This window comes from Antennarius striatus, chromosome 5 (genome assembly GCF_040054535.1).
Source record: "Antennarius striatus isolate MH-2024 chromosome 5, ASM4005453v1, whole genome shotgun sequence".
NCBI lineage: Eukaryota > Metazoa > Chordata > Actinopteri > Lophiiformes > Antennariidae > Antennarius > Antennarius striatus.
The window spans coordinates 4967459-4988407 of NC_090780.1; the positions used below are offsets into that span (position 1 = coordinate 4967459).

General features: G+C 41.0%; 1 protein-coding gene across 1 annotated transcript; it reads left to right on the forward strand.

The window, feature by feature from the left end:
• The first annotated feature begins 212 nt into the window (after positions 1 to 212).
• On the forward strand, positions 213 to 20727 carry lrig2 (leucine-rich repeats and immunoglobulin-like domains 2). Its single transcript, XM_068316170.1, has 18 exons — positions 213 to 826; positions 1980 to 2054; positions 2638 to 2772; positions 3269 to 3412; positions 3618 to 3761; positions 4031 to 4174; positions 4464 to 4607; positions 6688 to 6768; positions 7092 to 7163; positions 7358 to 7426; positions 9827 to 9990; positions 10233 to 10544; positions 10700 to 10981; positions 11358 to 11798; positions 11977 to 12129; positions 14563 to 14703; positions 16233 to 16505; positions 16987 to 20727. The coding sequence occupies exons 1-18, from the start codon at positions 636 to 638 to the stop codon at positions 17214 to 17216; spliced, it is 3195 nt and encodes a 1064-aa protein (XP_068172271.1). The 5' UTR covers positions 213 to 635; the 3' UTR covers positions 17217 to 20727.
• The last annotated feature ends 222 nt before the right edge of the window (positions 20728 to 20949 follow it).

Genomic DNA, 20949 nt, shown 5'->3' on the forward strand with positions numbered 1-20949 from the left:
CCAAACCATACCCACAGAGAAGTGAAGTACGAGTTCATACAAGACAGTTCTGAAAACTTTTGGCGAGGTTTAACGGAGGCTGCCGCAAAATCATACTGATCTATAAGCCAATCAAAGCGGCGCAGCTGTTTGACAAGCAGCCCCACCGACCAATAGAACGAGTGGAAGTATGCTGGAGAGGGGCGGGATGAAAGCATATCGTATGTCATCAACTCAAGGCGCTTTGTTGTTCTTTCGAGCTAGCAAGATACCGAAAATAAGAGTTAGTGTTTGATTAACTGGTTGGGTCCACAAGGATTACATTTCTTTGAGTTATATAGGATTTTTTTTTTTAGTTTAACAGATATATTGGTGTATTCGTTACACCAAATCACCTCAACGTTAGCAACTCCTGGAGGCTGTCCAGATTGGAGCAGAAAGAATTCCAGGCACTGGGAAGAAGGGAAGAAAAGCTGGGATGCCGAACGCAAGTTGGATAAAAGCTACCTGGACTTGTGACAGTATAAGTCACAAGTATGTCATCGATAGACTAATATAAAAATAGAGGACTTTAATGGTGTATTTGTAACTGTTAGCGTGTGTGTTTCGTGAGTTAGCCACGTAGCAACGTAGCCCTCAGTGGGGAGACTTTTAAAATGGCGGAAGGCTGGTCCATTCCTTCGCTCCTTGTCTTCATGCTGTTGAGTTGGAGCGCCTGGGCTGTTGGATCCTGTCCTGCTCCGTGTTCTTGTTCCAAAGGAGGAGAAGAAGAAGTCCACATTCTGGACTGCAACAGAAAACGGCTGACGACGGCCCCGCTGAACCCTCCGGACGGGACAACAGAAGTGTAAGGACACGACTGATGCTGAAGTTTCTGCGTGAGGCTGATGACTAAGTCACGTGACTCTCATTGATCCCCGTGACCCCATAGAGGTGCAGCTGAGCCCCATCTTCACCTCTAGATGACATAGTTTTTGAGTTTGGCTCAGTATCTGAGTGTTACTTGATACTTCTTAGTAGTAATTGTGTAATCAGTAATGCAAAAGTTTTCCGGACTGATCGTTTTTCCACTCAGAATCATTTTGTTTGTCACTGACCTGAAATGACGTAAAGCCGGATGAGCACTGACTTTGTTTATTATCTACACACCGTGATAAAGTCAGTGCTATCTTACTCAGCTCATTAAAAGCAGCCTCCACTAATGTTAAAATGTTAAACTGTCACTGAGACTGTTCAATGGGAGAGACTTCTGAAACTGTTTGTTTTCTATTTACATCCCACAAAGTGGTGATGTGTTGTCATCGTCAGTGTCCGTCCATTAGTCCACCAAATATCTTCACAACCGTTGCAGATAGAAAGAAGAAAGAAAAAGCACATTACTCGGGCGGCAGTGGGGATGGAAATGAGATGATGACCTTGACCTTGGGAAAACTAGGTCAAGGTCAAATTTCAATTTTTTTATACTCAGGAACTGGATAAGATAGATGGACGATGGAGAAGGCCAGTGTGAGTAAGACCCTAGATCTGGTTTTGATCTATGAAAGTAGGTCAGGGTAAAGTTTGTAATTCAGGGGTGTCGCAGGATGTTGCAGTCTCTGACTGCCTCGTTTGTTTTGGATATGTCCAGTGTTGACTGCGTTTTATTAATGTAGATCAGTATAATAGGATCTCCTTCAGTTTACATAGTCTCCAAAATCGAATTGATCTAATGCTGCTTCTCCAAAACCTTTATTATTATTATTATTATTATTATTATTATTATTATTACTATTATTACTATTACTACTAAAAAATATTTGTGACTTGAGTGGAAGCTGAAATGAAATATCAAGCTGCTATGACCTGGAGTAGATTGATCAGAATTTCTGGTTTGTTTAGTAAAGAGAAGCATGAGTCAGAGCTATTCAATGGACTTTAATGTTTAAGTCATTTTACAGAACTTCTCGGTGTTTTTTTTTTTTTTAAATATGGCTCTGATGTGATGTCAAATTTTATTTCAGCACAATGAATCACAACGAGCTGACTGTTCTTCCCTTTTTTGGAGATGCTTCCTCAAACATCACCTCACTGTCGGTGTAAGTATAAATGTCCATTCAAGTTTTGTTGTCCCTCCAATCATGATTGAAAGACGTACTGTCAAATGCATTTTCTGTCTTCAAAACTGAACTGCATTTAGTTAAGATAAGATGAGATGTACTTAATTTATCCCAAACTGGGAAATTGAAGTGTTGCAGCAGCATTCAGACACACAGAACAAACAGAAAGAGGGAAAATATACATTGAAGAAAAAATAAGACATAAGGGGTAAAGGAATAATAATAATAAATAATAGTAATAGTTTAATGATTTGTGTGTGTGTGTGTGTGTGTGTGTGTGTGTGTGTGTGTGTGTTTCCAATTCTCTTGAGAAAGAAATGACTCTCTAAAACAATTTTTCAAAAATGTCGTCAAAAAGAAGAACTGCTGCTGGAAAAGACATAACATTTCTAAGTTTTGATACCTACATGTGATTCTGTCACTAGGTATTGTTGTTTTGTAGTGAGAAAGGAGTGACTGTTTCTTCACAGTGGCATGAGTGTACCATAGACAGAGCCTGTTTTCAGTGTCATTATTAATTTGATATTTAAAATAACTAGTTGATTATCTTCTTATGATTCAGATTCCACAATCGTATCTCAAAGCTGTCGATTCATCAGCTGCAGCCATACATTTCCTTGGAGACTCTGGACCTGACATCAAACTCAATCACTGAGCTCAAAGTTGGATCTTTCCCCTCCATGCAACTGAAGTACCTGTAAGGAAATGTCGAGTGTTTAAACTGACTTCTTTGTCACTCTTCTCCTTTCATCAAAAAAAATATGAGTAAATTATGCCCAAGAATTGCCAGATGATACAGACTGAACGAAAATCAAAGTCAAACTACAAAATACTGAGGCAGCAATAACTTCACTGTACTGCAAAATTATTTCATCATCAATATAAAATGTGTAAGAATGATTTGATTACAGTTGTTAAGTGATTTGTTGTGATTGGTATATTTACAGAGTAACTAATGGACATGTACGGTATATTACACGGTTACAACTGTAATTTAAAAGCAAATCAGTGCAATGCAAAAGAAGATCTTTCCAATTTCATTGTCAAGTCAGAACCCTGCATTGTAAATGTTGCTGTAGAAACCAATATTGTGGGCCTCCTCCTGGGGATATTTTCCCCCTTGATATGTGAACACAGACCAGACATTCTTCTCCTGTCTTCAGGTCTAACGTGTCAGCGCTTTTGTCCCATAGGAATCTGAGTAATAACAAGATCAGCATCCTCGAGCCCGGTTGCTTTGAAAATATCTCCAGTTCGCTGCTGGTGCTGAAGCTGAACAGGAACAGATTAGCTGTGCTTCCGTCCAAAGTCTTCAAGCTTCCACAGCTTCATATCCTGTAAGTGATGTTGATGTTTAAATGAAATGATCACTTTGTTTAGCATAAGTTGACAATTTTTTAAAATTTTCATTATGTTGTTGTGACTCTGACTTAAATCAGTGGAATAATTAATGTAATGCAATTGTAAATTCATTTAGAGATGTTCCTTTATTTGGATCTTTTGTATGAAAAAAAATAACAAGCTGTCTCAATCTTGTTACAGTGAAATGAAACGTAACAGGATCAAGATAGTGGACAGCCTCACTTTCAAAGGGATGGAGTCACTGAAGTCACTGAAGATGCAGAGGAACGGCATCACAAAGCTCATGGATGGAGCCTTTTTCGGGCTTAACAACATTGAAGAACTGTGAGGACACTTTTCCACTATTTTTCTCTAAATACTTTCCAAAGGATATTTATGTAAAGTATGTGTATTTTCAAAACTTTATGTAGTGCTATAAAATGTCAAGAGAATTGTTGGTGCAAAAAGAGGTAGGATAAGAACTAAAACATGTTTTTTGAATTTTCACAAGGTGGTCATTTTAGCCAAATTTAGTTAAACTGATCTGTCATGATTCGAATGATGTAGTAACATTTTTAGCTAATTCCATTCTCGTTTTCCGGTCTATGTTCCAGAGAGCTGGAGCACAATAACCTAACTGAAGTGAACAAAGGGTGGCTGTATGGCCTGCGCATGCTTCGTGTCTTGCGGGTCAGCCACAATGCTGTCGGCATCATCCGACCAGATGCCTGGGAGTTTTGCCAAAAGCTGGAGGAGCTGTGAGTGTTCTTGCTTTGTAGCTCAGATTCTCCACATTATTTCTTTAGCTTGAGGTTCTGAAATGCTTTCAGCATGATCATAAGAGTAACTTTTATCTTGCTGTGATATTGTCACATTTCCGGATCGAATGCAGTGCTGCCTTGCCCCTGGTGGACTTACTGCGTGCCACACTATTTTTTTAAATTGTTTCATTTTGAGCTATCATTCTTGAGAGTTAAGTTTTAGTAAAATAAATGAAAGACATGTATTTGAACTAATCTATATTTTATTCATGGTTACTTTGTGCAGAGACCTATCCTTCAATCATCTGACTAGACTTGAGGGAACAGCTTTCGTGGGATTAGGTCTCCTGGAGAGCCTGAACCTGGGAGAAAATGCAATTAGTCATTTGGGAGAGGGAGTGTTTAACAGCCTGGCGAGCCTCCGCACTCTGTAAGTTCTACATCTCAAAGAATCTTTTTAAAATCTTGTACCTGGATCGTCTAATGAAGCTTAGTATGTAACACATAATCAGGTCTTGACTTGTGTTTGGCTCTGTGCCTTCGAATGATGGCTGTTGACTACAGTAGGTCTTTTTTGTTCATTCGTCATGTGTACTTGTTGTATTTGGATAAATACCCCTGTAAGCCTTAGTGGTTTAGAGAAATAGCAGTAGAATTTGTCAGCAACCTTTTAATGAAAACTTTTTTCACATTTTATTTGTACTTTTCTGTGTTTTTGGACTTACCTACCTTTTGTTCCTTATTATAATGTGTTAAATTGTAAACTTTTTGTATACACATAGCATTTCTAGAAGGAACACAACAAGTACAACATTGGCAGGAAGAGAAATTGGGATGCACATTAGCCTCTTCTGTTTATCAGGCTGATGGGAGTTAAAATTGACAATAATCCACATGTTCATCCCATGGCAGTGCTAAAAAACACATGACTTGGTTCAAACATGTTATACAAGTCTGCTCGTTTACCATACAAGCTACAGTCCCACCTTAAAAAATAGGGTCATGTCATTTAGTTTGACCATTCTGGGAGCTTCCATGGGAGAAGGGAATTGATGACCACGTTTCTTTCAGAGATGGCCAGATATTAGGAAAAAAGAAAACAATGGAGCCCATGACCCATAGTGTAAACACAAGGCCTCTCTGGGGTTCGAGTGGGGCCATGGACTGTCCCACTATTTAACAGAGCCAATAAGGTTCCTGTCTCAGCTCACAGCAGTGGCAGTGAGCTGAGACACACTGTGACAGTAAGGTGTCTCAGGTTGTTGGACTCCTAGCTCATACTCAGTGGCACTGATAGCCAGAGAGGAGATGGTGTGTCTTCTTTGTCGTGTCTACACAGAGAGCTGTTACAGCCCCAGTCTCTGCAGAGTGACGTGGGGGTTTGTTTTAACAACTATGTAGTCAGTACTAATTCCAGTACCTTAAATACCATTTATATTCCCTCTATGCAGGGAAATGGAAACATCCATCCACAGTCGACACCTACGTACATCCATACTTTCTTTACATAGACAGTAATGCAACCACAGGAGGGCAGTGAATTGTCAAAAGTGTTGACAACAACAAATATGGTGACAATCAGGGGAGGTTATGATAACATACCTGAAACAAAAACTGGCAAAAGTTGCAGACTATTTGCTTGGTTGTGGTCAGTCACCGCCGGTGCTGATAGGTTAAATAATTAGCTGGCCGATTACATCAAAAACACAGACTTATAGCCATGGCCCCAAGCAAGACCATATAAATATGATTTGTATGGTGATTTTCCCTTCTACTTGTGCAAAGTTGGTTGAAACCAGAAATCATTTCAGAGTTTCTTATCCATGTTCCAGACACAGGGTTACCTCTGATAATATGCAAAATATATTATAGTATTCTAGTTTTTTTGTGCAATACTCAGAAAATGTAGTTTTGTCACCACAGTTAGCCAATATTTGTATTTATGATGAAGAATTATTCATAATAGTTAACTGACTGATGTTCATCAGGGTTTATTCAAATGCTGTTCTGAATAACTTTCAAATTACTAAAGCTCAATTCTGAAAGTAGATTTCTAGTACATTAATCCCTCGTTACTCACGGTCAATTCCAGGTCTTTCCAGGACCACCTGCAAAAAACAAAATTCCGCGGTTTACTGTAGAGGCGAATTTATGCTAATTATGAACCCTCCCTGATACTGATATTAAGCTTACTTCCGGATGCTGTCAGCCAATAGCATGAGCTTATCAGTGTCACGTGACTGCCTACTAAAAATCCGCGATGAGGTGAAGACGGGCATGTTGAGGCGCGAATTAACGGGGGATTGCTGTGATCAGTAATTCTAATGTCTGATAGTCAGGCCTAAATTCACATGGTTTGTTCTGCCTCCTGCTTTTTAAGCCCCGCCCTTTCAGAGTATAGACTCCACTAACTTAATGGGTGAACAGATTTAGGTAATACTGTAGTGTCCCTGTCTGACTCACCTCCATTAGACAGGGATTAATCTGAACTATTTGTCTTTGTTTTGCAGAGACATTCGCAATAATGAAATATCCTGGGCCATTGAAGACTCCATCGGCGTGTTTGATGGAATGAAAAGGCTGACCACACTGTGAGGACGCTCAGATCGACACATGGATAGATGTTGATTTAATTGTTGATGCGTCCTGCAATTAGAAAAAAAAATAAATCAATGTTTAAGAGAGCAGGATGTAGTCTGCTTTCTGTTTTTTCGACTAGAGGAACTACTATTTTACTACGATTTTAGAGGAACTACTTTTTTTAATGTCTGGTCATAGATTTACCTGCCAAGCCGTTTGTCTGTTATTCTATCTGGCCTTAATGAAAACTGCTAACTGTTTTCAATGTGCAGTAAAAATGACCCAGTAGCAACTGTTCAGAAAAGACCACTAAAAATCTTTTAATTTTTCCCAGAATCTTACAACGGAACAAAATTAAATCAATCACTAAGAAGGCGTTTGATGGCCTGGAGGAGCTAGAGCACCTGTGAGTATCACCACTACACATCGTGTTTCTCCTCACTATCCTCTTGTGTCTTTGGACGATTTGTTATTGTGGAATGCTTGAAGATGAAAGGGTTTTATTGCTGCTCTGCTATTCTGTTGTGCTTATGGGATGGAATGAGATTTGGATTAAATGGCATCAAAGGTGGCTGATACATGTTTCTATTACTTTTTTAGGGACCTCAGCAAAAACGGCATCATGTCTATACACCCTGAGGCATTGTCCCATATGAAGCTCAAAGTCTTGTGAGTATATGTATCGTGTTGCTCCTGTGTGTGTTTGGAAGCTGGCTTTTCCCTATGTTGATGTTTTTTTCAATAATTTATTATTATTACGCAATAAAGCAGCGGTCCCCAACCTTTTTTGCGCCACAGACCGGTTTGATCTTAGACAATATTTTCTCAGACAGGCGTTCATTCTCTCGATAAGCGTTAATGACACCAGGACGGCTGTAGTCTAATAACAAGGCAGTCACAGAACGAAAAATCCAATTGAATAAGAAATAATAATATTAAAAAACCCGACTCAAGTGACTATGGTGATGAGATTTATTTTGAAACACAGTGACTACTTATCAGTGCATTCAAAGTAGGAGGAATGCTGATTATTTCTACATTAAAGGATCAATCAATTAATCTTCTTTTCCTTTCGGCGTTTCCCTTCAGGGGTGCTACAGCGACTCAGTTGCCTCCATCTAACCCAGTCTTCTGCATCCTCTTCTCTCACACCAACTACCTTCATGTCCTCTTTCACTACATCCGTAAATCTCCTCTTTGGTCTTCCTGTAGGCCACCTGTCTGTTTAAAACTCAGCATCCTTCTACCAATATATTCACTATCTCTCCTCTGAACATGTCCAAACCATCTCAGTCTGGCCTCTCTGACCTTATCTCCAAAACCTCTAACATGTGCTCATTAGCGTTATTCCTCTGTAGTTGCCACAACTCTGCGCATCTCCCTTGTTCTTAAAAATGGGCACCAGCACACTTCTCCTCCATTCCTCAGGCATCTTCTCACTATCTAAGATCCTGTTGAACAACCAGTCAGAAACTCTATTACCACCTTTCCTAGACACTGCCATACCTCCACAGGTATATCATCAGGACCGACTGCCTTTCCACTCTTCATCGTCTTCAGTGCCCTCCTCACTTCATCCTGACTAATCTTTGCTACTTCCTGGTCCACAACAGTCACCTCTTCTAGTCTTTGTTCTCTAATAATAATTATTATTAGTGGAGCCCTGAGGTTGTTTCTGTTCAACAAGCCGGTCCATCTAGGGGTAACAGAGGACAATGACACCTGAGCTGTGCTGTCCGTAGTTTGTTTTGTTTGTAGCCACTGCAGAAAATCCCGCTTCACAGAAATAGGGTGGAAAGGGTTTCACTGCTTTTTGGGCAATTTTAGGATAATCTGCTTGATTTTAATCCAGAACACTAGCGCAGTTGTTGGTGCTTAAAATAGGGGTAACGACTGGTAACCTGTCACAAGACCGAGAAGCACAGATGCATACATTTGTCTGGGCGTCATTCCGTACAGAAGTCACTTTTCAAAATAAAACATCTTTAGACTGATAATGATAAAAAAGAAAAATTCCAACATTTTATGCTGCCCGTGGTTGCCTGGTACCAGGCGTAGTGTATGCTGGACGTAGTGTGTTTTGCGAACTGGTACTGGGCGGCCCGGTCACATACTGTCACGACCTGGTACGTAATGGCCCGCGACGACCGGTGGTTGGGGGCCACTGCAATAAAGGGTAGTTCAGATGGGTTGATAACAGTGCAATTAAATGGCATATATAGCACTTTAAATTGGCTTAATACCATCATGTAAAGTTTATTATAATCTGCTACAATCTGATGAGTTGTTGACCTGCTGTAACTTTAGGAATGAATGCGCTGTAACTTTGCTTTTAGACCTCTGCATTATTTCTGTGATGGCATTCAAAGACATGCTATTCTTAAGACATTAGAGTGTAGCGACTTATACTTCAGCGGCATCATCAGCCTCTTCATCAGGGCAGCTGTTCCTTGTTTGTGAGGGAAGATGGTGAAAATGTTCAGCTTCTTGACATCTAAAAATTTAATCTCCCCAGTGTCTTTCTGAGCAGTGCTAATGAAATGCCTCAGCAGCTGTCTAACTTAGAATACGACAGTAGTCAAGTCCTGTTAATAATAGTATGTTTAATGGAATTTAGCGCTGTTTGCTTGAGGAGTGGATAAAGTGGCTTTGCCTGATAACTAAGCTACAGGAACATAACAGCAACACCCTTGTAATTAAAATTTATTTTAAGATAAAGTTTATTAAACTAATGCTAGCAGTGAATCAGCTTCTGTGTTTGATTAAGGAAGTCATCACTCATCATTGGAGCACCACCAGAGCTCTATTAAAACACACACCTCATACTTGATGCTGCTTATGCTGAACTTACCGTCATGTTGTCGGAGCAGATAGCAGTCCCTTTTAAATTATACACGTAAGAAAGTAAATTATAGCTTTTCTGAACAGGACTATCTTTAATCACTCTCAGATGTAGAAACACATCACTATCGTTCCACATTCATATTCATTTGCGTGTCATCCTTTTATTTCTGCAGCAGTTAAATGATTTTACATGTGGCTCATGTGACGCTTCCTTCCTGCTCTCAGCATCCTGAACACGAGCAGCCTGCTGTGTGACTGCCACATGCAGTGGTTAGCTCCCTGGCTAACCGACACCCAATTTCAGCAGTCTGTGTCCGCCATCTGTGCTCATCCCACCAGTCTCTTTGGTCACAACGTTCTGTCCATCAGTCCGGAAGAATTTGTTTGTGGTCAGTCTCTTTGTCTTATTCACATTCCCGTCCAAAATAGTAGTTGTTTGTCTGCATTGTTCATTTGGGTTTGTTTCGGTTTCTTTAAAATGGTTCCGATGTTTTTGATTAGTTTTACACAGCAGTGCTTTAGTTCTCTTTTTGTTCAGGCTCATGTTTTGAAGAGGACCATGTTGCTTTCCCTGTATTGACAGAGTTCATGTTAAATTTCGGGGGCTTGTTTGGTCCCTACCTCTCTACAGATGATTTCCCCAAACCTCATATCACGACACACCCCGAGACATCTGTGGCACTACGAGGGAACAATGTGAGTCTGACCTGTGTGGCGTCCAGCAGCAGCGACTCACCGATGACCACAGCATGGCGTAAGGATGGGGAGGTGCTGTATGATTCAGAGGTGCAAAACTACGCCCAATACCAAGAGGGAGAACTCATCTACACCACCGTTCTTCACCTCCTCAACGTCAACTTCACCGATGAAGGGCGGTACCAGTGTGTGGTCTCTAATCACTTCGGCTCCAATTACTCCAACAGAGCCAAACTGACTGTCAATGGTGAGGATGTAAATCTTTGACACAGGATGATTGTGTGAGTGTGCACAATACCATAATTCTAGCAAAAATAGTCTAAAGCGTTGGAACCCTTAGATTTATTTGATCCCTGCCTGCTCCTCTGTCCCACACTTGACTTTATGTTCCCTATCATTCAGAGATGCCATCATTTCTTAAGACTCCCATGGATCTGACAATCCGCACCGGGACCATGGCCAGGCTGGAGTGCGCTGCTGAAGGCCATCCGTCTCCCCAAATCGCTTGGCAGAAGGACGGAGGCACCGACTTCCCTGCTGCCAGAGAGCGCAGGATGCATGTCATGCCAGATGATGACATCTTTTTTATTGCTAACGTGAAGACAGAAGACATGGGAGTGTACAGCTGCACCGCTCAAAATGCTGCTGGTAGCCTGTCTGCAAATGCTACCCTCACAGTTTTGGGTGAGTCACCCACCTGATTAAAATTACTTTTGTTTTAATGCTGGCTCTTTTCAGCTGAGTCACACAGCTCAATGTGGTTTTCGTTAAGCTGTTTCTTCCTTACTTTTAGAATATGACTGTAAATATAAATAGAAGCCAAGTAGTATACTTGAATCTAATTGGATGGAAGAGTTAGTTTAGGCTGTGAGTTGGTTTATAGTCAATAATCAAGTCCAAATCTGCAATCAAGCTTAAACATAAGCATTAATTAGAAAAGCTGTTTTAAAACAAAAATAAAAAGTTCAACCTCATAACCAGTTATCTGAACAACACGACACACACACATCACAGGGATATTCATCTCAAATCAAACATCAATAACGCCCCTCTCTTCCAGAAACTCCATCCTTCATGCGGCCCTTGGAGGACCGGACAGTGGCCCGCGGTGAAACTGCCGTCCTTCAGTGTATAGCTGGAGGCAGTCCAGCTCCACGCCTCAACTGGACCAAAGATGATGGACCTCTTGTTCTCACCGAGCGCCATTTCTTTGCAGCAGCCAATCAACTGCTCATCATAGTTGATGCCGGTCCTGCGGATGCTGGGAAATACACCTGCATCATGTCTAACACTCTGGGAACAGAGCGTGGCCACATCTACGTGAGTGTCTCGCCATCGCCAAACTGCGACACCGGCTCCGGATACGTCCAGGATGGCTGGACCACTGTAGGCATCGTGGTAATTGTGGTGGTGTGTTGTGTGGTCGGAACATCGCTGGTGTGGGTCATTGTCATCTACCACATGCGAAGAAAAAGCGAGGACTACAGTATCACCAACACAGGTCAGCAGTTCAGAAACAGCTGTGATATAAAATAAAAGGGTTTTGCTCTGATCTCCAATCAATGAGACTGCTGTTTGAAAAACCAGGAAATGTATCTGTCGGCAAAGCTCTTTACTGACAGGATAAGGTTGTTTCCTGAAACTCACTGCCCTTTAACAGCATGTGTCTGTTGTTCCAGATGAGATGAATCTTCCGACAGACATCCCCAGTTACCTCTCCTCTCAGGGTACTTTGTCAGAGCCACAGGAAGGCTACAGTAACTCTGAGGCTGGCAGCCATCAGCAGCTCATGCCTCCTCTCTCCAATGGATATGTCCACAAGGTCACAGACGGTAAGTTGTCTTTGTTTAGATTTGATGATTCTGTAACTCAAATTGTTTGCCTAGCATTATGGTTGTTGTTAGTGTAACTTGATACTTCCTCACCATCAGTTTTTGGTTAATGTCAAAGTTTGACTTTGTGTTTTTAAGAGATGCAAGAGTTTGCTCGTCTAAAATCACACATGCAGCAGTTTTTGTGTGAACTCCACAGGAGAGGAAACGTCTGTCACCATGAATTTGTTTTATTACTGAAAATTATGTCCAGTCCTCTTAGAGATACATTTTGTGAATGTCCATCATTCTCTGTGTGCTTAACAGCTGCTACTGAATCAAAGTTGTTGTTTTTTTGCCTTTTAAGTTGTCATATCAACCATAAAGGTCGTAATATCCATTTTTCTCTCATCGTCCAGAAACCAAATGAACTGTCTGGGTTTTTCAGTTTTCAGTCTTGCCAAAAAAACATTTTATTCAATTTGTAATTGCCAAAAAGTACTGCAGTGCAGCAGTTGGTAATAAATAGTGTACGTCATCTTGTCTTAGGTATCTTTGAAGGAGACAAGGCTTTTGAGATGAAGATGAATATTTTATCTGTTTATCCTACAAGAGTGGAGCACAGTTTGGGGGAAGTGATCGAAGTTGATCGTCAATCAAATTAACAGCGGTGGAATGAAACCTCAGATTGATTTGCATGTTAGTCTGGCCTGGATCCTGGTTCCTTTGGGACCTTTCTGCTGGGTTGTATGGGTTCGTACACGATGTTGTGTCAGTGATCTCTGCTGGGATTCTGCAGATTTGTCGGGTATACCAGTGTCTTCAATACATTACACCGCTTTGGTTCTAAACCTTAATCAGATGTAAATCTACATCCTGTTGGAGAGCACCAAGCTCTTTTCCACACACATGTTGTGTACTTAGTAGCCTGTTGTACCAGCTTAGTAGCAGAAGGCTCCAATTGGCCCAATGAGTTTTACTAAGCTGGCCCCCAAGTACCTGTTCAAAATAATTTTGAAGACAAATGTTTAAAAAAAAGGGATTTTTCCTACCATAGTAAATCTAGATAAAAGCCTCTCTGAACGCTTGATATTTAAATTTTACATAAATGTGTATCATCGCTTTTTATATGCACGTAAAATGCAGTGTGTGAGTTAATATCAAATTACATGTGAGGTACTTTTTTATTATAGTAATATATTACTGAAGCTGGACTTTGTGTTATTAATGATTCATTCCCTCACGTAAATAGTCTTTAGTATTGTATACTAGTCAAAAGTAAGGAAAACATTCAAAATTCATTACACTAACAAGGACTGAATATTGTAGTCTGAAAAATAATATTTGATGCAACATATAAGCAGTATTTTTTAACATTAATAAAGGATGCCTTATTTTTATACATCAATATTTAACATCAAAAGAAAAAATGTAACTATGAATAAAATCTACATGTATTTCGAAGGTGTGTCATAGTAGACAAACATAAAAACCACAGCGGACTACAGGCTACTTTAGTTTTAATTTTCACAGTTTAAGTGAAGTAACAGTGAGACATCCACTTCCTGTTGATTGAAAATGTAAGACTAACTGTCATTGACCTTTTACAAGGAATGGCAGTGCTCTAGTAAATTAAACAAATGGGCATTTATTGAATGAATGCTTCCTGTTACTATGACAGCAGTCTGCAGTCAGGACCTGTGACAAAAAGAATCTAAAAACAGGACAAAAACTACTTCCGGCAGTAAGTATATATTTTGCCAAATCATGGCGCTGCAGCTTTAAGCAGAAATGTTGTGTCTTTCATTTGAAAGAATTGAAAATTTCTTAAGTAATTGAGTCACGTGCTTCAACGAATGCCTCTTTTACAATCTCTCTGACTTGGAAGGATGTCTTGTTCTTAATCACGAGATGACTCACCTGAAAACTTTTTTCGGCAGCAAGTTGGTGTCATAATTTCCGTGAACAGTCCGAAAATGCCATTTCCTGTCTTCGGTGTTGAGACAGTAGACTGGCAGATGAGGCAAATGCACTTTGAAAATGTCAGGGTGTAAGAAAAAAAGTCCTCTCCCAATTCCGTAGGAAAGAGGTACATTTTTGTTTTCTTTGTCCAGCTCCCTCACCCATTCTTTTTTTTTTTTTTTTCTTAAGTTTAAGATAAAGAAACCTAAGGCTAGCTAGCTTCTTAGTGTTGTTGGCTTAGGGCCATTATTTGCGCATGGGCAGTGACCTCAGTTCACGAAAACATGAGATGTCACCTGCCTGGCTGCCTCGAATACATTCAAGTGTGAGTTTAATGGATGATAGATTGACATCTAATTTTTTTATGTCATGCGATCCATCCGAACTACCGTTGATTTAAGTTTACCCATTTGGTTCTTAGATCTGCTTTGGTTGTCTTGGATCAGAACCCTTCTTAAATGTGAGACTAAGCAATGATCATGTTTGTCCCAGGTGTATGTTATGAGGACACTAACAGTGAGGCAGAGACTGAGAGGAACGGTATGCTGCACTGTCGGGTTGGCTCTCTGTTCACCGGCCACGGCAGCTTCCACCCTGGAGAGCCCTGTGAGGGCCTGGCTGCACACGGGACAGGTTGGTAGTATTTCACAGCTCCTATACTAGTAAATATGGAGATGATCACATTGTGGTTTAATAAAGCTTTATATTGTGTGCATGTTTCCGTTTCATTCTAATATGACATATCTGAGCCATATCGGAGTAGAACAATGTGTTCTAGTCCGATCATTCAGATCATAGATTGCAGTGCGATAAGTTATTTTAATTCTACCATCCATCCATTTTCCTACAATGCTTTATCTGCCACCGCGGGTCACGGAGAGCTGGAGCCTATCCCAGCTGGCTGAGGGCGTGAGGCGGGGGAAACTCCGGGCACAACGCCAGTGCGCCACAAAGCCACACAGAGGCAGACAAACACGTGCACACACTCATACCTACGGAGAATTTGAAACAGCCAGTTAACCTGAAGCACATGTTTTTGGAGGTGGGAAGACCCAGAGAGAACCCACGCAGACACGGGGCAGGGGGGGGGGGCATGCAAACTCCGCACACATCAGGACTTGAAACCGGAACTGCCTTGTTGTGCGGCAACAGCGCTACCCACTGCACCACCGTGCCGCATAAAACATCAATAATGTACACATTATTTAACATCTTTCATGTAGAAACAGCTTGGGGTGCTTTAAATATAGTCTAAGATGAGAGGATGGAAGTAAACATACTTTATATTTAATAAATAATATATCTAGATATCAAGCAGTGTAACAGGAAATTACTAGATACATTTTAAGAGGAATTTCAAGTTAATAAAAGCCTTTCTAATTTGACAATGTTAGGGTTTTGCTCTGAACAAAACCGTCTTCGGTTCTTTAAGCTTGGTTGAGAGATGAGACAAAGTTGTTGTTCAAACAAGGTTTACTGAACAAGTTCAGCAGTTTACAAGTTGGTGAGAATACAGCGCTGGGCGCTCCAACAAACCTCTGGAGAAGACCCCTGAATGTTCATTTACCGTCATCTTTATAGTGTTGGGGTTAGACTGTCCTTGAAGAATGAGCTCACCAGCAGCCTGAACCAGCCTCTTGTGTAGCACTTATTTACTGTATGTGTTGTGCGTGCTCTGTACTTCTATGTTCAGAAAATTATGATAGACAAGGACTAAGTGTTGTGATATCTCTGTCTGTGTTAGCAGAGGCGTTTTGTGATTATCGCCATAGTTAAATGGAAATTCCCAACAACAAGAAACAGAATTTACAGTAGATTTTTTTCTGTTCGAGAAAAAATCAAATTATTTCCCATGTAATAGCCGTATTTTCTCAATTTTAAGAAACAGTTCAGTGTTTTCCACACTCTCAAGCGCACCTAAAAGCCTTTCATTTTTTCAAAAACCGAGAGTATGCCTTATAATCCAGTGGGCCTTCTTTGTGAAAAAAGGTTTGAAATAGGCCATTCATTGAAGGTGCGCCTTATAGTCCAGTGCACCTTATTGTGCAGAAAATGCTGTAAATAAGGAATCTGGTGATGATGTGTGCAGACATCAGTCCTGATTAAATGGAGGTGTGGATCAGACGTAAACAAACACATGGAAAGTAAAACTGTTTCCCCAGGTGGTGCTGGTCCGCTGGTCATCTGCTCAGACTGTTACGACAACGCCAACATCTACTCTCGCACACGGGAGTACTGCCCCTATGCCTACCTGGGGGAGGACGACTTGCTGGACAAGACACTACCAGGCCTGAAGGAGAACTTCAGCGGCCACGCCCAGCATGAGGACGGCATCTTGGAGAGCTTCATCAGCAACCAGGACTCCTCCTCTCCTTTCCTTACCCCTCACGATAAAAGGCTGAGCAGCCACACCCCCCCAGACCACTACACTAACGGTGAGATCCTGGAAACAGAAACCCCACTTTGTTTTCTTTTTAGCACGACGGTGAGAAGAAAATGTGGCGACATCATCTTTTGACTCGGGTTGACTCTGAATATTTTGCTGATGCTCCAGAAAGTTCTTTGCTTACTTTTCACTTTGTGTCATCACTTTGAAGCCAGTATTTACAGATTAGATTTCTTGTTGAACTGTGAATCTCGTTGACGTTGTATTCATAGAGGTATTGATCCTCCAGAGATGCGTGATGCAGAGATGTTCAGGTGACTGCAGGAGCTGCAGGCTCCTTAAATGTAATTTAATTTTTTAAATTTAATTTTTAGTAACCGATCAGCCATGAGGTTGATCGGTATTCAAAGAGTCTATGGCCGCGCTTAATCATTGATGTCTCAAATTGCTGTTGCGATAAAAACATGGTTTGGTGTCAGATGGCGGGAGATAATTTGTGGACATGACAGTGTCGTGTTTTGTCTTTGCAGACACTCTCAGCAGGTCCTTCTGGGGAGAAGGGGAGAACCCATCCTCAAAGCCCCAGCCAGGTGCCTCACAGCATCCAGTGATGATACACAAGGTGCCTCCCCCCTCCTCCACAACTGACAGGGAGGAACAACATGAACCAGAGGTGGAATCATTCCCCAGCCAATGTGCACAGGACCACAGAAGTGCCTCTGATAGGACTAACCCTCAGGAGAATCCTCCTCCCACATAGGTCCTGAGATTGACCCACTCCGTCTCTGATTCCTGATTGCTGCACCCCCTCCTCCCTTCACCCACTACCTCCAAAGAGACTCTTCACACTCTGCCAAAGATGTTCTCTTGTATGTTTACATTCTCCACTCCCTTAAAAGGACACACTAACATATTCCAGTGTGGAAAGCTTGAAAAGTGGATCTGTGATTGAAGCGACCTCCTCCTCGACACGTCCACGTCTGCTGGACTCCTTGTCACCCACATGTCTCCTCCTCTCTGTTGTGTTGTCTGGAGAAATCTATGAATGTACACATGAAAGAGCCATGTCAGACACTGATCTGAGTCAACGCCCAAACATGGCTGAGCATATGCAGGTGCTTTCTTTTGCCCCTGCTGCAGCTGTGGGGGTATGAAAAATGTTTTTGCTAGTGCTCATCAGTGCTGGTAGTTTTGTTGGGTTATTGTCGGTACAGACACAGAGAGCAGCTGACATCACTTTGGACAAGAAGTAGAAACTGTCTTTCTGTTCCCAGGTAAAGAAGAGGAGGTTTGAAATGGGACAATTATCGTTCACGAACCAGCAGATTGTGGTTGATAATTTGGGAAGAACATAGAAACCACGGGTACAACATTCCCTCAGATCTGGACTGACTCTAAACTGTGCTATCTGTTATCCTGTTATGTAAATTCCAGAGACATTGACACCATCATGTGGTGTTTATTACAAAATATATATATATATATATATAATTGTCTTTATAGGATCTTGGTTTTGTTTAATGTCAAATGTAATTGTTGATTCCCTCATGTTATGCTATCGTAACGAGGAGCAATTGGGAGTAAATGTAGTTTGTGTTGTTTTTTTTGCACAAGTGACAATTATGGTTTAGCTGGATATTTTCATATATTGTCAACAAGACAGCCTTCCTCAGTATTGCTTTCACAGATGACTCTCAGTAACCTTCATCAGGACACGTGATAGTTTCTGTGTAAAGTATGTACAGATTCCTTCTTTTTTTAGCATATCTTACAGTCACTTCATTAATGGCGTTAAACATGAAGCAGCGTGCATGCTTTTAAAATTTTCACAATTTATTATCATGGTTTTATCTCCTGTTGGCCTCATCAAACCTGGGCCTTCAGCGTGCACTGGGACCGTTTTGGAGAGTCTCTGCCACAAGTGGAGGAGTTTTAAGTATCTTGGGGTCTGGTGAGGGAAGGATGGGACGTGAGATTGACAGACGGATCGGTGCAGCTTCTGCAGTGATGTTGTTGCTCTATAGGTCTGTCGTGGTGAAGAAGGAGCTGAGTCGCAAGACGAGGCTCTTGATTTACCGGTCAATCTACTCTCACCTATGGTCATGATCTTTGGCTCATGACCGAAAGAACTAGATCCCAGATACAAGCGGCTGAAATGAGTTTCCTCTGTAGAGTGGCTGATCGCACCCTTAGAGATAGGCTGAGGAGCTCAGTCATCAGGGAGGAGCTCGGAGTAGAGTCGCTGCTCCTCCAGCTGAGGTGGCTCTGGCATCTGTTTTGGATGCCTCCTGGACGCCTCCCTGGGGAGACCTCGGGGAAGACCTAGGACACGCTGGGGGGACTATGTCTCTCGGCTGGCCTGGGAACGCCTCGGGATCCCCCTGGATCCCGAGACTTGCCCAGGCGTCCCAGCCTGGGCAAATCCATCCATCTTCAACTGGCAGTTGAAGATGGATGGTTGGATGGATTTTATCTCAAAGGTTCACGATCCTTCAGAAGTATTGATAACTTCACTGTGAAAAATGAGAATGTATTGTATTATTTTATGTGTACGTGAACATAATCAAATGAATCCCGTGCTCTCCTGCACCATTTAAAGAACGGTCTGAAACATAAGCTGCAGTCAAAGCCTTAATGCTCCCAGCCTTACTCTGAAGTTTTTACTAATTTCCTTAGGTAACAAATGAACACTTCTATTTGATTGTTCTTTTCCTGCACAATCTCAAGATCTATTATCCAACAACTGCCAACTTCAGCTAACTATCGTTTTGAATGTCGGCTCAAAAACTTCTTTGAGGTTCCAAAAATGAAAATACTCACCATTCAGAGGAATGTGCTTTTTTTATCAGGTTAGTCGTCCTTGAAAAAAAATCATCTTGATCGTTGCACTTCGCATATTTAGATGTGATTGACTGTTGTACTCTCTGAAAGCCCTTTTCCTCATTACATTGAGGAAATTACACTTAGTTACCTGTTTGTTAGTGACTAGGAAAGGTACTGATGATCATTAACATTGTTGATGGATCTCCTGAATAATCCAAAATACGGCATACAGATGTACAATACTCAACTTGATTTCCCAGAGCTTCCCACAGCCCAGTGGGACATCTACAAAGTTTTATTTGTCGAGCCGACAGTCAAAAGCCTGGATGTTTTTTTATTCAGTCCTATAAGACAAACAAAAGATGATCATTCTTTCACTCAAAAAGCTTGAATCAGCAAGTGTTTGACATTCCTGCCTGAAAAGTGACTGCAAGCGTTGTGAAAAACCGCGTCCGATCAATTTACTTTCAATCGATTTCTTCTTAATCCTCTCGGCTCTATTAGCTGAACCTTGCTAAAAGCAGTTGTGCAGTAAATCACTCTTGCATCGAGGACACTGTTAGTTTGTTATCAACTGTTAAGCCTGGAGGTTAAATGATGATGATGAACTTTATTTAAAAAAAACCTGACAGTTCACAAACACTCCTCTGACTTAGTTTTAGCTGGCTGAACCAAATGAACTGGCAGCTGTTTCTGATGGCTGTATGTATTTGAGCGTTTGTGTTTATTGTCACATCCGTTGCGTTGATGTTTCAGTGCTACGTCTGTTAGGATCAGACATATTCCTGCTCTTGTTCTTTTAGTTTCTATGACTCAACAATGCTGATGTTAATCTACAGTGAACATGTATGTAGCTTGATGCTGTATGTTTTAATGTAATATTGAAGTATTGCAAACACATTCTTCTTATTTTCTCAGTGAACACCCAAACTGACTACGTGTATATATCGGTATACCTCCATTTCTTTAGTGCTGCGTGTGCTGGCATCTTGTTTTGGTTCTAACTTGTTTTCCAGATCATACTTGTGTTAGATCAGCACATTCTGAGCCTCTCCCTTTGAATTTGGTCATACCTTTGTATGCCAAGACTAAACCCGTGTCTTTGTATCCTGACAAACTCCTTGCTTGAGTGGAAGCAGAACTTGAGATAATTAGCTAAAAACGATGCAGTGAAAACTTATTCCAAAGGCACCAGGAGTCAAATTCTCTGTTAATCAAAAAACAATGCGTGCTTGTTTTATTCTCTAAACATCCTTTATGACTTTATACCAAAGGTTAGCAGTAACTGTGCTGGCAATATCTAATGCTGCTTTTTCAATGCTGTTTTTGCTTTTTGTTTTGAATAGCATTTTTTGTTGTCTTGTTTGCCTGTACATTCTGTATAGCATGTCTAAAGAGCCCTTTTGTTACATAGCCATTACTTAAACATTAAACAGGAATTCTAATCATCTTGTTTGGGTCTTGAATGTTTTTTCTCAGCAACTGTATGAGGTAACAAACATAAAGCAGCCAATCGTTTTCATTTCCAAGGTGACATTAAAAAATTATCTGAATTTTATATTGACTTTACAATTATACATAAAGACGGGGAGAATGTACCTGCATATCTGTGTATAAAACAAAAACATTTTAAACCTCTACCATCATTTCAGTTCTCTGATACAGCGTCT